This window comes from Penicillium riverlandense (genome assembly GCF_028828495.1).
Source record: "Penicillium riverlandense strain IBT 135883 chromosome Unknown utg000007l_segment0_segment0, whole genome shotgun sequence".
Taxonomy (NCBI): Eukaryota; Fungi; Ascomycota; class Eurotiomycetes; order Eurotiales; family Aspergillaceae; genus Penicillium; species Penicillium riverlandense.
Window position 1 is genome coordinate 468408 of NW_026643198.1, and position 15420 is coordinate 483827.

Consider the following 15420-nt stretch of genomic DNA (forward strand, 5'->3'; position numbering starts at 1 on the left):
ACATGTGACAACTTTAATTGTTTATTGCAATGATATTCTAGTGCTCTGTGATGATCTTGCGAATCCCAAGGCTGATTCGTCAAAATTTAATATTCTTCTGTCTTCATACACGCATTCTGAGCTAAAGCTTTCCCGAGCGAGTATCAACAAAAACCACTTCCTTCAACCACGAAGCAAGAATAGCATTCACCTCCTCGGGCTTCTCCCATAGTGCCCAGTGCGAAGTATTCACCTGCTTCAGCGTCAAGTTGGGAATATGCTTCGCCATTGATTTACCCAGATGAGGCGGCAGGGCCTGGTCTCTCAGGGCCTGGATGAACAGTAGCGGAGCAGTGATTTGGCGGTCGAGGATAGCGAGTTCCTCTTCGTAGTTGACCTTTCGCGTGCGGTACCAGTTCACTGTTGCGGAGTCAGTGTTCATTGCTGTAGAGGGACTTGTGGACATGACATACACGGTCCATGGACGCCGTGCCTAGCGAATTCCGTCGCATAGTACTCCAGTTCCTTCGGCGATGTCAGTCATACAATAAGCCAATACCCGATAAAAGGAAAGAACCCTACATACATCCTCACTTAACAACCACGAGGGCCTCAACCTGGCCACCCGATCAAGAAGCACGCCCTTCTCAGCATCGAACCCAAATTCACCCTTCTCCGTACGTCCACCATAAAGCGCAATCAAAAATTGGCGAATCTCATCCTTCGACCGAACAACCTTCTCCAATTCCCCACTGGCGAACTGGAGCTGATACGCAAAATGCGGCGCCGCGGTGCGCACGAGGTCTTCCAGGGCGACGTTCTGCGCTTGGGGCCGGGCGTAGGGCACGCACACGGTGAAAACGTGGGTCACAAGTTCAGGATGCCAAAGGGCGACGCGGTAGACCAGCGCAGCGCCCCAGTCGTGTCCGCCTAGGATGACCTTCGGTGCGTCCAGGTGGGCAGCTAGGGCTTTGATGTCCTCTGCGCAGCGCTTGTGGGAGTATTGGGTGGGATCTTCGGGGGCGTCTGTCCGTCCGTAGCCGAGACAGTCTGGTGCGACGACCCTCAGGCCTAGGTTGACTAGCATTGGGATCTGGTAGCGCCATCCCATTGATAGGTCGGGGAAGCCGTGGATCTGGGGGTTGTTTCCGGTGGTTAGGGCATTGTGGTGTTGTTGGAAGAGGGTGGGTGAGAATCGGTCTTGCTCACTAGGAAGACAGTTGCTCGGTACTGGCCTGATGGTGGCTGACTGAAGAGATAGGCTGGAGTATTCTGTTAGCGATGCACTGATGCACTAACTTCCAGGCAAGTACTGACAGTACTGATTCCCGTTCAACGTCGCAGAGCGATACTCGACGCGCGAGTCGCCCAATACATTGATCTTATCGACGGCCATGTTGATTATCAGAGTACTCGAGAGTGGTTGTGTTGTAGTCCTTCCAAGCTCGAACGTCATGCAATATTCCCCGCCCCGCAGTCAACTCACTCGAGATGCCTCGGTCCGTTTCCGCTCTTGCACAATCCCGCACTACTTTTGCATGACTGACATCCGTCATGCACAGGACAATATTATTGTCTTCAGATCTTAAACAATTGTTCCGATAGTGCTGGGAACCCCTTGCGTCGGGTCATGGTCCTGCCTTGCTTTGTTGTCAATCCTTTCACATATGCCCTGGGGCGGCCGCATCAATATTTCTCCAGTTGCTGGGCCAGAGAAGACTATCAAAATTGAATGATGGGGAAACAGTGCATAGAGTATTTGCCTATTTTCCCACGACTTGATTTACTCCTGCAACATGTCCTTTTTGGTGGGTGTTGGGGCAAATGCCACAATCTGATCTGTTCGAAAATATATCTTGGATTAGTTAACACTTCAGCAAGCTTCAGAAATCTGACAAGCCGTTTGACCCCGCTTCGAGCTGTTCGATATATCTCATCGTGTTGTAGCGAATGATCAATCACCCTGATCCGGATTCGTTCCCCATAGATTTACTACTGCGCATCAAGATCCCGGATTCCGACATCGAATGAGAGTCTCGGAATGCGACAGGGATCCCGCGGGACTTTCCCATCAGAGTCAGCAGGGCTATCCACTTCACCTCCATCAAAACCCCCACACAGAGTAGATCATGGCCGGTAAGCTTTTCTGCGTCATTGTGTGCCATTGCTGGGCTCACATCTAGCGAAGATCTAGGAAATCAAGCAAATGATGAACCTCTCCGGTTCGGAGTGGTCCTGTTCCCCGGCTTCCAGGCCCTAGATGTGTTCGGTCCCTTGGACTGCATCAATGTCCTCTCACGGACCGACAGCCACAGGGTCTCCCTATCTATGCTTTCTTCGACATTGGAGCCAGTAACGACAAAGCCGCCCGGATTCCCCGCTGCGATCGGCCAATCCATCGTTCCAACTCATACCTTTGCTACCGCACCGCCACTGGATGTGCTGCTCGTCCCGGGTGGTCGGGGTGCACGCGGCTCTAGTCCCGTAGTTCAAGAAATAATCGCATTCGTTAAGGCCACATACCCGCAGCTCAAATACTTGATTACCGTCTGCACTGGTTCCGGGCTTGCGGCGCGGGCCGGCGTGTTGGATGGGAAACGCGCCACAACCAATAAAATGGCGTGGCAGGAGATCACGGCCTTGAGGCCCGAGGTGGTTTGGGTCCCTCGCGCCAGATGGGTTACTGATGGGAATATCTGGACGTCTTCTGGAGTCAGTGCGGGGATTGATGTCACGCTGGCTTGGATTGAGGAGGTGTTTGGCAAGCAGACGGCAAAGAAGATTGCCGATGGGATAGAGTATACTCGACACGAAGATCCGAGTCTAGATCCCTTTGCCGAGTTGATGGGTCTGTGATTGGGAATAGTATAGCAAGGAAGCTGCACTGTTATGGAGATCTACAAATATATAGAAACGAACATCCAGCCTCTTCCCTGTGAGACATCTAGCAACGAGTAGTCTGGACAACGGATACGTTCTGCAGATCATAGGATCTGTGTTACTTGGAAAGCGAGGGATGAAGCGCGACATCGGTAGTTAGAATGATTTAATATTCCCTGGCACGATCAGATCGTTGATCAAAGACGCGGTTCGTGTTGGAATTAACTGACGCAAGGACGTGTCGCACAGCGAATTAATTGTTCGACTTTCGCGTCAATGTACTACAGATGAGAAGAAATCAAACTATCATTCGTCTAAAACACATTGCAAGGTTTTCGAACATCAAGTTGTATCACTCGCCATGTCATTGCGTTAACTGACTTTTGCGTGGTGGGGTGAAGATGATCTGTCTGAATTTCGATAGAGAGTCTGAGAATCCCAACCCATATCATATGAGGCTAGTGGGACTAACGGCTATCCCTTCCGTGCCTTGGCACGCCTCCCACCTGCATCTCGGGTGATCTATAGAAAATCCATGTCACTTTTGCAGCATGTCAACACAACCTAGGAAATGACTTGTCTATAATTATTGGATGTCTTATCCCCTTCGGCAAAGAATCTCTCCTATATTAATAGTGGCCAGTATTCCAAATTCTCGTTTCTTTCAAACCCTTTTTTTTACGTTTTGACTTTGTATATTCCAAATCGCTTGCCTTGCCCGGCTGCCTGTCAAGATGATACCCGCAAACCAAACGTCCCACCATGCCACATGGGTCCCTGGTGACTTCGAACACCCTAACGAGCATATCCGCCGCCCTATTCAGGTCTCGCTCGTTTTCGCCTTTACCTTATCCACTCTCGCCGTTGTACTCCGCCTTATTGCGAGAAGGCTTACTAGCAGCAAATTATTCTTGGATGATTGGTTGATTCTGGTTGCTCTGGTAAGAAATTCATTTCATGAGTGTTTTGTTGACTAAACTAATTGGGTCATGACAGCTTTTCAAATATGGATGCTCGATCGGAACTGCAATCCGTAAGTGATTTGACACTGGCACCGTTTTTCTGAAACTAATGCACGAAACAGTCCTTTGGAATGGATTGGGGTCTCACATCACCATGGTTCCCAAGGAAAACCTCGAGACATTTTTCAAGGTATGCTTGCCCGTCTTGCATGAAGCGCACAGTCCTAACTCAGCCAGATCGGATGGGCCAATCCATTCCCGTACACCGCCACTGTGGTATTCGTCAAGCTATCGATCCTGGCGCTGTACAAGCGCTTGTTCGCAACCAAGAAGATGCTGACTGCGATATACGTGGTGGGAACTATTGTTCTTATGTGGGCCGTGGCCGTCTTCGTGACTACTGGTCTAATGTGCATCCCCGTAAACAAGTTCTGGGATCCCACTGTCGAGGGTGCATGCATCGACGCCGCCAAGTTCTACTACGGCATCCAGATTCCGAACATCCTCACGGATGGCATTCTTCTGTGCATGCCTCTGCACGTTGTCTGGAAATTGCCCATCGCCAAATCCCAGAAGCTGCTCCTTTCGGGTGTCTTTCTCGTCGGTGGCCTGTACGCGCCCCCGTCGCTTTCTAGTCAGGAAATGAGCTAATGATCTACAACAGGACCTTGGTCTTCGACATCGTTCGCTTGTACGCCATGATTGCACTGACAAAGGCGGGCCCGGATATCACTTGTGAGTAACGTTAACCTTAATTTCTCCATCCACATTGCTCACCAACCTCTGTACAGACAACCAAGCCCCCGTCGCCATGTGGACCTGCACCGAAGCCGCCGTCGGCATCATCGCAGCCTGTCTCCCGAACCTGCGACCCCTGTTCAAATTCGGCGGAAGAGGTTTCTGGTCCCAGCTTCGGTCCTCAGCCCACCGATCCGGTTGGACTGGTGGAAAGTCGAGCGGCAACTCCAACTCCTCCAACTCCAACTCAACCGGCAACACGACAAGTACCTCCGACACGGCTGTCAGTCTTTCTACTCCCACAAAGGAGATTGACTCCCGTGTCTCGGTGCAGACTGTGGATACCAACCAGTACAATGATTATATGAAGGGCGTCAAGGCTTCGGCCTAATGGATTTGCCGAGAAAAGCATTTTGGCCGGCGATAGCACCTCCTGTGGTGAGAGGGAGTTGTGCTCGATACCCTTCTCGCTGGCCTGGACTCTTTTTAAATTGTGGGTAGGCTATAGAATACGGCGGTGGTAATATTTGACGATTCATGTATTTCTAATTACATCAAAAACTGCTCATTGCAAGTCTGTTATATTCCATGTTGTAGTCCTGATACCAAACTACTTTCAAGGATTTGACCCGCGCTGAAAAGGTTGTAATATCCACAGTAAGCTCTAAAGGCCTTTTGTATAACTTAAAGAAACGGGGTATCTAGAATGCTAAAAATAGGGCTATATAGCACATATCACATACACTACTATGGTCCCAGCCCATCTAGGTGTTGACCGAGGTCTCCGTCTGCGACTGCTCACTCATAATCTCCTTGAGGCGATCTCCAAGCTTCTCCTCCCTTTGTAATAGCTCTCTGTACTCGTCTCCCTTTCTCCCTTCTACCTTCTAGGGGGCCTCGCCCGCTGTCGCTGCTTGGGATGCTAACGCTCTCTTGCGCACAGCAATCAACCCCAGTTCTTGGACTGCAATGTCCGCTTCTTCTGCAAGCTCATTATACTTAGACGACGGGTCTGCGACGGGAATTGCGTCCGGAAGTGTCGACACGGCGGAGGAAGACTGGTCTCCGTTCCCGCTATTATCAAGAGGGTTAGGGGATCGCTCTGCGCGAGCTGAAAGTTCCTGGCTCAGGCTTGCCAACCCTGCGCTCGCCTCGTAGATTTCAGAAGAGTGGAGTTCTGTCCCTCCTCTATGTCGGTTGGATTGGTTGCTCGCTTCGAAGATCTCGGAAGATCCGAGTTCGGTTGCTCCTCTGTCGCGGTTGACTAGATCGCTCGGCCAAGTCGCCTCGCTGCTGGCATCTGGCACGGATACTGCTGGGATATCCAGTCTCGGCGGCCCATTGCTCGACGGATTCGTTTGTATTTGTTCCATGGCAGTGTCTCTCGTGTCATTGCCGTTGGCACGTTTTCGTCGACGCCAAATGAGCCACGCGGCTAGTGCAAGCAGAAGTAAACCTGCTCCCAGTCCAACGCCCACACCGACGCCAATTTTTGCGCCGTTGGACAGCCCGGAAGACGCGCCTCCGTTCCCAGGAATGGCTTTCGGAGATGCAGATGCAAAGGCGGTGCTCGCTGGTGTCACGGTGGCAATGTTGAGGCCTGCAATAGTCGGGAGTGCAGCATTGGCGCCTATGGTCCAGTATTGTTGTGACGTAGGGCAGGCAGGTGTGCTAAACGTTGACGGGGCGTTGGTATTGGTGGTCACAGAAGCCCACTGGCTTTTGAGATAGCTGTAGTCGGACAATGGCGATGGGGTCAATGGCAAAGAGCCAGTCTGCGAAGGATAGGATACCAGCCCGTAGCTATTGGAGCTAAAACAACAATGTTAATTATGGGAATTGATCCTCGATGGTATTTGGCACTTACTCTTGGCCCCATTCGTAAATGATTGCTCCGCTCCACTCGTCTTCCATCTCAGGCCCGAATATGACGGGCTGGTCGGTAAATTTCCGTGGCGAGGGTAGGTTGCACCCGTCCTGGGAGAGGAACAAAGGGATTCCCAGGCCTTTAAACATTCCTTCTAATTCCTGATAACCACTCGACGAATAGGTAGCATCACCACACCATTCAAACAAATCCATGCCCCAGAAGTCGATGGCCTCACTGCTGTTTCCTCCGCAGACCATGTACTCCGCAAGCTGTAAACAGACCTCTAGGATATCCGTCCCAGAGTAGCCAACTGGGATAGCGCGGTACTCCCTGGCAGCTATATACGCTTTGAGGTCTCGCACTGCAGCCTTCACGGAGGGTGCCACGCCGATGTCGCCGGCTATTGAGGAAAGTTAGCACGGTGTTATTTGCGTGGCGTGAATTGAGGATACATACATTGTTTGATGATCTGATCGCCGAATGAGAAACCCAGAAGGTTTTCATACCCCGCAAAACTGTCAACAACAGCCGCAAAGCGTTTGTAGTTGTTCATATTCCAAGTTTGATTTGACTACCGGGCGTCGGGTCAGACGAACTGGAATCCGCAAAGGTCATCTCGGGACTGCTCACCATGCCCTGAAGGCCGTTCAGAGTCACCAACACGTAGATTCCATTATCATCGAAGCTCTTCATACACTCAGAGTGGCTCTTCGTTGGGTCGACATATAGGACACTAATGGTGTTCGCGCCGAGGTCTTTTATCGCCGATGCGTCAATCGCACATTGTTTCGGGTCGGCCAACGGGTCTATTGCGGAATTCGCGGCAGTCTGATGCTGGGAGCCCGCATAGACAACTCCTGCCAGATGCGTTGGTATTTGTAGGATAAAGGATTCAAGGGTTGGCGAGAACAGTACCTTTGGTTTGCCATCGACTCCCCGATTTCAAGAACGCATTGCCGGAGATTGTGATTGCCGGCAGACCCATTGTCGAAGGAAGCAGCAGCAACACCAATAACAGAGAACTCAAAGGGTGCTGCAGCTTTGGATGTACTGTCATTGCTGTTGGGCCGAAAAGAGTGAGAAGAGGAAGGCATCAGGGACAGCAGCTCGCGTAAATTACCCCAGACACAAAGAGCCTCACCTTGATCGCGGCGCTGCATAAAATCGGGATCGTCTTTAGTGTTGCTAATTTCAGCCCCTCAGATAAAATTAGCACGCTCATGGAGGCTAGCACGCCCGCTTGGATCCTGCGGCAGACTATGCCCAGTCAGGCAATCTTGGCCCGACACTGACATTGCGCATGATGAAACAAACCGCTCGTTGAGTTAGTTATCGTGGACTAGTACATCGTCAGTAGAAGACAAAGCTGTCATAAATCCGTCTGTAGCAGATCAAAAATGGACTTGCATATAAGATCAAACCCTACAACGACAAAACGAATACGAGACCCTGGCCCACCATTCCCGATCAGGGGCATGGCGAATCAGCCTTACAGGATCAGCATTACAAGATCCTACTGCCCAGGCTGCCGTTCATCTGTCTCTCCTACAACTACCGCATCTCAAGCAGCAACAACATGAGAATCCCCGAAAATGTAATGGAGAAAAAGCCTGCGTCGGATGTCGAGACGGCAGCACAGCAGGAATCCGGCGACAACGCCATGCCCGGCTCCAATATCCTGGATCCGCTGCTGTTCCTGTTAGCTGGCCGACGCGGGGTGCGCTCCGACTCTCATTTCGCCGCGACAAATATCCCAGACGATCAAGCGATCATTTTTGTCGGCCCATCCGGCGTCGAGGCGATTAACCACACGCCACTATGGAAGCGGCTTCTCTGTGGAGTCGGGTGCATGGATAGCAGGTGAGAATCGATACTTTCCGTTTCATATATCTCAAATATATCAAAGGGAAAAAAAGACATAGGCAGGCTAGCTAACAGGGGAAATGATCTCTCAGATGGGGGATAGTCTGCATTGTTTTTACCTTGACAAACTCCCTCCTCGCACACTTCGACTCGCCGCCAGAATCCACAAATGAGACAGAATGGAAGGAGATCCGTTTCTTCTCGCGCCACGTGAAAATCGCCACCGTGGTCGCCCTCTGTCTAGCCTCTTTCTTCATCTGGGCGAGGAGATATGCCAAACGCCAGGCCGCCGCTGCCACACCTCCCCAGTTCGATCCAGCCTCCTACCAGTCTCGCTTGGCTCATGCCATGACCCAGCGGGGCATCCATTACCGGGAGATTGCACCCGTGACGCTCATCGATATGGAGCGACACCGCAAGAGTGAGAAACGTCTTGTTGAGAGATTCCAGATCGAGGGACTGGTCGATCCCATGGAGAGTTCGTGGGTTTATGATATTGTGGTGCGCTTTTACAGTAAGGGGAATGTGTTTTTGCAGTTTGCTTCAGCGGATAACACGCCAGGGAAGAAGCCTGGGTTGATTTTGACCCCGAATGTGGAAAGTTTGTAGATGGATTTGTTGGGTAGCTCATGAATTATGAATGGACGCTAGTTTCACTATCACGAGAGGCATGTTCTGAAATCGGGATATCTTTATCTGCATTCCTAACATCATTGAATCAAATCCGAATGATCCTGTTATCAGTGGGATCTGTCCACTTTTAGATCAAGCGTGTAGCTCACGCCCTAATACCCTCGATCTGCCTGGAGAGCATAGAGCAAGAGAAGAACGCTAATAAATCACCGTGTCTTCGTTGTCTTCAACAACTTCACCTCCATCATCATCAGCGCCGCGATGTACATCAATATGATCGTGCACAGTAGCGCTCCCGTTCATAGGCGTATCATCTGGTTTAGCTGAACCAGAGCCCTGGTCCTGGGCACCGTCTCCACCTACTGTTTTCGGTGCCTCAGAAGAAAGGCTCGGGGCCTCGTTTGACTGTGCTTCGGATTCTAAGACCGATTTTTCGTGAGATGGTCCATTTTGTTGCTCATTCCCCGAACTATGTGATGGGCCCTCGACCTTTAAGACTTCTTCCTTTGAATTGCGCCTCGACGTGTCAGATCGAGTAGTCTCAGGAGGGAACCGGGCGTCAAACTCGGCGACCTCTCGAGCAACAGTCGCTTCGGCGTCCTCGATTTGCTCCCGTATCACTGCTTCATCACGACGCCGTAGCTGCCACGGTTTGTAGTACTATGCAACATTGTTAGCAAGCGACGATTCCATGTTCAACAGAGAGTCACCCACGAGGACGGGCTTAGTACGGGTCTTCAAAGAATGCGCCATGGCCAGCATATTCGCATGTCTCGTCCGCATCGCCTCGCGTTCATACAGCGGGTGCTCCTTCTTCCGGATAGCATCCCTTTGTTCCCTCTTCTGCTTTTTAAGTTCACCATACTCTTCCGCCTGCGACTTCAGCTTCTCCTGCTGCTTTTTCTCAATATCAGCACGACGCCTCTGCGCCGCCGAAGTGGAACTCTGCGAGAGCGTGCCCAGCAATCCGCCGAATAAGCGCTGACCGCGTTTCCGTTCCTCATCGCGTCCGGCACCTTGTCGAGAGGGCTTTCTTTCTGGTGGTGGCCGGTCTGGAGCAAGCTCTTGGGAGGATAGTCGTCGACGCTCTGAGTACGAGGTGTTATCGCCCGCTTCTGTGCTGAGTCGGCGACGCTTGGAGTCGTGTTCGGTTATGGAGGACTTGCGGCGTTTCGTGGTTGGTTCTGGGGCACTTTGGAGGGTGGTTTGCTCGGGCACTGCGACCGCTGAGGCGAGGGTTCTAGAATGAGCAGATTAGCTTAGCCCTGAGTGTGAAGGTGAATCCAGCAGTATGCGATGCAGAGAATGGAGTAGCCGTACTCAGACATGTTGGTATGTGGGGGACGAAATGCCCCGATTGGAAGGGAAGACGTTAGCCAACAGATTGATAATCACTTTTCTGCCAGCCCAGGTCTTCCAGTAGGATGGACACTGATCGAATGGCAAGTCGAGTTCGTCCGGCAAACAACCCAAGGTACCACGGCTCACGTGCACGGACCACGGTCTGCTTTCTTTCTCTTCCTTTCTTCTTTCCGTTTCGCTCTCTCTCTCTCTGCCTTACAAATCCCCAGTCGCTCGCTCATCTCAACACTTAAACACCTCGGAATCCTCCTTCTTCAGCTCCCACACCTCACATCACTGTCCCTCTTTTGAGCCAGCACCATGTCTCGCCACCACCCCGATCTGGTCATGTGCCGCAAGCAACCTGGCATCTCCATCGGCCGCCTGTGCGACAAGTGCGACGGCAAATGCCCCGTGTGCGATTCCTACGTGCGTCCCACGACCCTCGTGCGCATCTGCGACGAGTGTTCCTTCGGCAACTACCAGAACAAGTGCGTGGTGTGCGGTGGCGAGGGTATCAGCGACGCGTTCTACTGCTTTGAATGCACGCGCCTGGAAAAGGATCGAGATGGGTGTCCGAAGATTATCAATCTGGGAAGTTCGAGGACGGATCTATTCTATCAAAAGAAGAGTTTTCGAAATCATTGATGCGCCCCGGCCTGGCCAGCCTCTTGTGGTTCGATGAGGCGAGGTGCTTGGCTGAAGCCGGTGGGATTTTACAATGTTCAGCCTAGCGACAAGGATGGCTTTTTCTTTGAAATTCGCTTGCGATCATCATGCTTGGTGGAGCTATATATGAGAGCCATTATCTGAATGTGTTTCCTGCTGTCTCTACAAGGGGAACGTCGCGATTACCGACCCGGACGACGGGGTCTGGCGAATCCTCGTGCAGGACCCTGGTCTTGTGGCGGGTGAACTTCTTCTTGCAACCGATCTCCGGAGACCTCCTCGGGCGAAGAAGCCTCGATCTGTTTTACCGGTTGTCAGCATTATAATCTCCAAGACAAGCCTGGCATACCATACCTTCTTTGAGATCTTGAGCCCCTGCTCCTCGGCGATGGCGAGTGCATATCGCCGTGAACTGGCATGCAGCATGCGCTCCTTGATGGACGACCCCGTGGGGCAGGTGTACACGAAAACAACCTCATCGGAGCCGGGATAGTGGTAGAAGGAGTACCGGGGCGAAGACGCGGAGATATGAGTGGCGACGGCGCCCGCGCCCACACCGGACTGGGAGTCGGCCAGCTTGATAGTCTCCGTGGGTACGTCGATAGTCTGCACAGAATCAAATGTGAACCTGTTAGCCTGTCTTTTTCCTCACGTAGAGTGTAGTTTCCAGGTGTCCTCACCAGCTGCACGAGTCCACCATCCTGCAACTCCTTCAGCGCAGTCTTCGCCTCGTCATCAACGGGCATAGAAACCCTCATACCAGACCCCGAGCCGGGCCCAAAGCTACCTCTGGCAAAAGTGCCCCCGATCCCAATATCCCGTTGGGGTGTACCACTCCTCGCCTCAGCCTCTGCCCTGCGCACAGCTTCAAGCTCCCTCTCCTTCTCACCCATAAGCTCCTCCCGACTGGCCCCGCCGGCACTCTCACCATCCCTGTCCTTCCACGCATCCTGGCCAACAACCTCATCTTCCTCCGTAGCAAACACCGTTGAGGCGAACTTCTCCGTCCCCAGCTCACGGACCAGCGTGGCACGGGTCGAAGCGAAGAGCGTCTTGGAGCGTACGGGCGCGTTGGACGGGATGTACGTCAGGGCAACCAGCGAGGAGGAGGATGGGGTGGGCCGGCGGAGGAGGAGGTAGATTGGGGTTTGCGGCTTGAGGATCGAGGAAAGTTGTGGCAGAGAGGAGAAGAAGCCATCGGGGGAGGAGGATGCGAGTGGAATCGGGTCCAGGGGGGTCAGGCTCTCCGAGCTGATGGTGACGGGGAGGCAGAAGGAGGAGGGGTCCGAGGTGAAGCGGGTGAAGGCATCGTGGAGCTCCGGAGAGACTGTGGGAGGTCGTTAGTACAGTTCAATGGGCAGGGAGTGTGGTATTACCTGAGATTCCGGACTGCATGATGTGATGGTGGTAGTTGTAACAATGTTGGTGGAGGAGAACGAGGAAGGCGCCCACTAGTGTTATGAACTTGAACAGCCCCATGTACTCCACGGCTCGATTGCCACAAAGAATGGCCTCAAGCTTGCAACCATCCGCCTGGAAACGCACCGATTGAACTAGAACCAGACGACCGAGATATCAAAGCAATTGCGCGTTCGATGAGATTAGTAGATGCATATGGTACGATTGAAAGCATCCTTGCTAATAATAGAAAAGGCAAGATCCCTTTATGGGCTACCACAAATTGAAGACAAATGCGTGATCTCTGCTCAATATACAGATGACTATGTACAATGCTTCCAAAATTCCAAGTTAATCTTGGTATACCCTTATTCCTCGAACTTCCCGCCCACAAAGGCCCAGTTCGACTGCTCCAGCTTCCCCTTGAGGTACTCATACACCGTGAAAGTGACAGCCTGACCGGGCGCAACACGCATCACACGCGGCGTGATACCCTTATAGAAGGCGCGTGTGCCCTCGGTCTTGAACATGTCCTTGGCAATGACCATGATTCTCGTGATGGCGCTCTGACCGGGTTCGCCGCGAGTTTTCTGTAACCGGGTCTTGATGGTGTCGATGGGAGCATTGGAGAAGGGACCGACAGCACCAGAGATCAGACCTATGACCGTGGTCTGGTAGGCGGGCAGCTGGGCGTCGGCGTACTGCGGCTGCCACCGCTGGAGAGAAGCCTTCAGCTCCGTGTAAGCGGTGAAGTTGGCGGCCTGGTTGGTTCCCTGCCGCAGGGCTGTCAGGGAGACACCTCGGTAGAGCGTGCTGAAACCTTCTTCCCGGATGACGGTGAAGAGCGCGTGCGGCGCGCTGCGGTACTTGGGTGTGTCGAGCGGGTCGGCGAGACTGTGGTGTTGCGCTTGCAGACGGATCTTGACCACTTCCATTGGGTTGACCACCGCCACGGCTTCGGTCACACCAGCTGCCAGACCGGCTGTTAAAGTGGTTAGTATGTGAATCAAACCATCATGGGAACGTCACCTACCCAGGAAGGTGGCTTTGCTTGTGACGTGCCCGGTTTGCTTGTCTGCCAGCAGGCCCTTATATGACTCGTACGATGTGAACCGGATGGCCATCTTAGGGATGATACCGCCCAGCACGGCACCCAGACCCTTGTACAGACCGAGGGCTGTCTCTTTCTTCACAATCTCCACGCCGGTAGTCACGAACCCACGGGGTTTAGCCTAGAACGATCCGAACTCATCAGCGACAGCAATTGGACTCGCGAATCAACTATAACTCACACCGGGAGCGCGAGCTCTCCGCGACAGCTGCATGCGGACCTTGATCGTGTCTGGAGAAGGTCAACTTCATGAAATCTGCGTTGTAGAACGACTGCACATACCAAGCGGGTGACAAACAAGTGCCTCCATCATACCAGCTCCGCCACCAGCTTATCCGCAAAAGTCAGCACTTGCACGACTCCTCGCGGGACGGAATGCACTCTACCGATCAAGTTGACCGCGGGCGATGGCTTTTTCTTGCCATTGGTTTGTACATTTTTGGCGGACATGATTGCAAGTTCAGCTTGGCGATTGATGTATCTACAGCTTGTAGGGGACTCTCTCTTGTTCTTTCAATTTTAAATCGAAAACTCCGAATTGCCACGAGGAGAGATCGACTCGAAATGCGGACAGGCGCGGAAGTATACAATCCCGGGAAAGAGTGGAGAGAATAGCGGTAGAAACGTCGCGGGCGCAAAGAGAGAATGATTCTCCAAAAAAATAATAACGGAGCGACTCTTGTTTTAAGAAAATAAGAACCAATCCCGAGGATATGAATCACGTCGGTTGGAGTGGCGGCTGTTCCAAACCTTGTGGGGAAGCGGAGGAGCTGGACGAGCGGAAGTTCAAGTATAGGGATTCCGTACTGTGCAGCAGTCAAGGACCAGCAAAGAGAAAAAAGAAAGAGAAAAAGAAGAATACAAGAGAGCGATCACGAAAATAATAGGAACTCGACCCGAGGGCGCGACTCGGCGATCTTTAATACAGCAATGATTCATTCCGAGCTGTTCATCAAGCTGGAATCAATCCCGAGGCATCGGGAACAAGGGCGGCTGCCTCTCTGGGGCTTCCGCCCGTCAAGCTCCCAGGAAATGACCATGATTTTCTTCCCAGATCTATCCATGGCGCAGACTGATTCACATGCGCTGTTTTTGTCAGTGTCGTCATCGGGGTGATCATGATCATCCTGTGACTTGCGAACTAACTGTAGATACAACCCTGCTGAGCACATTGCTGCATTCCTCACCACCATGACATTCTCCCCTTGAACTTGTCTTGAGGGAGCCCCATTATTTTCCTCCGGCTATTTCCAGTCGGTCAGGTCGCTCCATCAGACCCCATGACCCAGCAGTACGGCCCAGAACTGCGGGTTCCCGCTGCCCACCGCGATGCGCCCGGGTCAATCCGGGCTTCCACTCAGCCGAGGTTCAGCGCTGCACTGTAGTAGGGCCGACAACTCGCGACCTGCCTAGGTCGTTCCAGATCTGACTCAGAGGAGTTAAGTTCATGCCTTTATTCAATATCTTTTTCTTCTAGGTACTGCATTCTAGTCGTTGGGATAATGACTTGGGGTGTGTCAGTGTAGATATATAGTACGGTCGCCGTCTACACCCGAATCATGGCGGTTATATGTTTTACCCAGCGTTACTTGAGATGGAGCACTACAAACATATACTAGAAGGAACACGATGACTGCCTCTACAGCCCCAAACGACTATTTCGAAAACGGGGAAGCGGTAAAGAAAGTAACACCGCCTAGTAGTTGCATCATGTTGCATGTGCTCGAGCACTTCACATGCCGTGCGATCTTAAACTCCGCTGATTGATAACCCGCAAACATCGGGTAGCCGTGTCTCGGCATGGACTGTGGGCCGACTGTCATTGCTGTTTACTGCTAATCCGATGCGTGAAATGTCTGTACTGAATATCCTCACAATTCTTAATCAACGCTCGAGTGGTAGTTACTACCAGCATGATCGATCTAAACATCCTTGCACCGCTCTTCTCTCCGCGACCGACGATCGGGGTTGATCCG

General features: G+C 52.3%; 9 protein-coding genes across 9 annotated transcripts; 4 read left to right on the forward strand and 5 right to left on the reverse strand.

The window, feature by feature from the left end:
• Positions 1-121: 121 nt before the first annotated feature.
• On the reverse strand, positions 122-1375 carry N7474_007763 (alpha/beta fold hydrolase; the record flags this gene model as incomplete). Its single annotated transcript, XM_057199173.1, has 4 exons — positions 122-399; positions 453-504; positions 566-1241; positions 1293-1375. The coding sequence occupies 4 exons, from the start codon at positions 1373-1375 to the stop codon at positions 122-124; spliced, it is 1089 nt and encodes a 362-aa protein (XP_057049874.1).
• A 733-nt stretch (positions 1376-2108) lies between these two features.
• On the forward strand, positions 2109-2835 carry N7474_007764 (DJ-1/PfpI family protein; the record flags this gene model as incomplete). The annotated part of the gene is made up of 2 exons (XM_057199174.1): positions 2109-2115; positions 2174-2835. 2 exons carry the CDS (start codon positions 2109-2111, stop codon positions 2833-2835), a joined length of 669 nt encoding a protein of 222 aa, XP_057049875.1.
• Positions 2836-3593: 758 nt separating this feature from the next.
• Positions 3594-4950, forward strand: N7474_007765 (uncharacterized protein; the record flags this gene model as incomplete). Its single annotated transcript, XM_057199175.1, has 6 exons — positions 3594-3800; positions 3856-3892; positions 3944-4011; positions 4059-4432; positions 4486-4556; positions 4613-4950. The coding sequence occupies 6 exons, from the start codon at positions 3594-3596 to the stop codon at positions 4948-4950; spliced, it is 1095 nt and encodes a 364-aa protein (XP_057049876.1).
• Positions 4951-5446: 496 nt separating this feature from the next.
• Positions 5447-7414, reverse strand: N7474_007766 (uncharacterized protein; the record flags this gene model as incomplete). Its single annotated transcript, XM_057199176.1, has 5 exons — positions 5447-6371; positions 6427-6829; positions 6886-7000; positions 7060-7286; positions 7345-7414. 5 exons carry the CDS (start codon positions 7412-7414, stop codon positions 5447-5449), a joined length of 1740 nt encoding a protein of 579 aa, XP_057049877.1.
• A 591-nt stretch (positions 7415-8005) lies between these two features.
• N7474_007767 (uncharacterized protein) lies at positions 8006-8901 on the forward strand (the record flags this gene model as incomplete). The annotated part of the gene is made up of 2 exons (XM_057199177.1): positions 8006-8289; positions 8385-8901. The coding sequence occupies 2 exons, from the start codon at positions 8006-8008 to the stop codon at positions 8899-8901; spliced, it is 801 nt and encodes a 266-aa protein (XP_057049878.1).
• A 222-nt stretch (positions 8902-9123) lies between these two features.
• On the reverse strand, positions 9124-10253 carry N7474_007768 (pinin family protein; the record flags this gene model as incomplete). The annotated part of the gene is made up of 3 exons (XM_057199178.1): positions 9124-9585; positions 9640-10165; positions 10246-10253. 3 exons carry the CDS (start codon positions 10251-10253, stop codon positions 9124-9126), a joined length of 996 nt encoding a protein of 331 aa, XP_057049879.1.
• Positions 10254-10587: 334 nt separating this feature from the next.
• On the forward strand, positions 10588-10914 carry N7474_007769 (PHF5 family protein; the record flags this gene model as incomplete). The annotated part of the gene is made up of 1 exon (XM_057199179.1): positions 10588-10914. One exon carries the CDS (start codon positions 10588-10590, stop codon positions 10912-10914), a length of 327 nt encoding a protein of 108 aa, XP_057049880.1.
• A 203-nt stretch (positions 10915-11117) lies between these two features.
• Positions 11118-12330, reverse strand: N7474_007770 (twinfilin; the record flags this gene model as incomplete). The annotated part of the gene is made up of 4 exons (XM_057199180.1): positions 11118-11234; positions 11290-11541; positions 11616-12262; positions 12312-12330. The coding sequence occupies 4 exons, from the start codon at positions 12328-12330 to the stop codon at positions 11118-11120; spliced, it is 1035 nt and encodes a 344-aa protein (XP_057049881.1).
• Positions 12331-12701: 371 nt separating this feature from the next.
• Positions 12702-13894, reverse strand: N7474_007771 (putative succinate:fumarate antiporter (Acr1); the record flags this gene model as incomplete). The annotated part of the gene is made up of 5 exons (XM_057199181.1): positions 12702-13315; positions 13367-13565; positions 13626-13675; positions 13727-13774; positions 13831-13894. The coding sequence occupies 5 exons, from the start codon at positions 13892-13894 to the stop codon at positions 12702-12704; spliced, it is 975 nt and encodes a 324-aa protein (XP_057049882.1).
• Positions 13895-15420: the final 1526 nt, after the last annotated feature.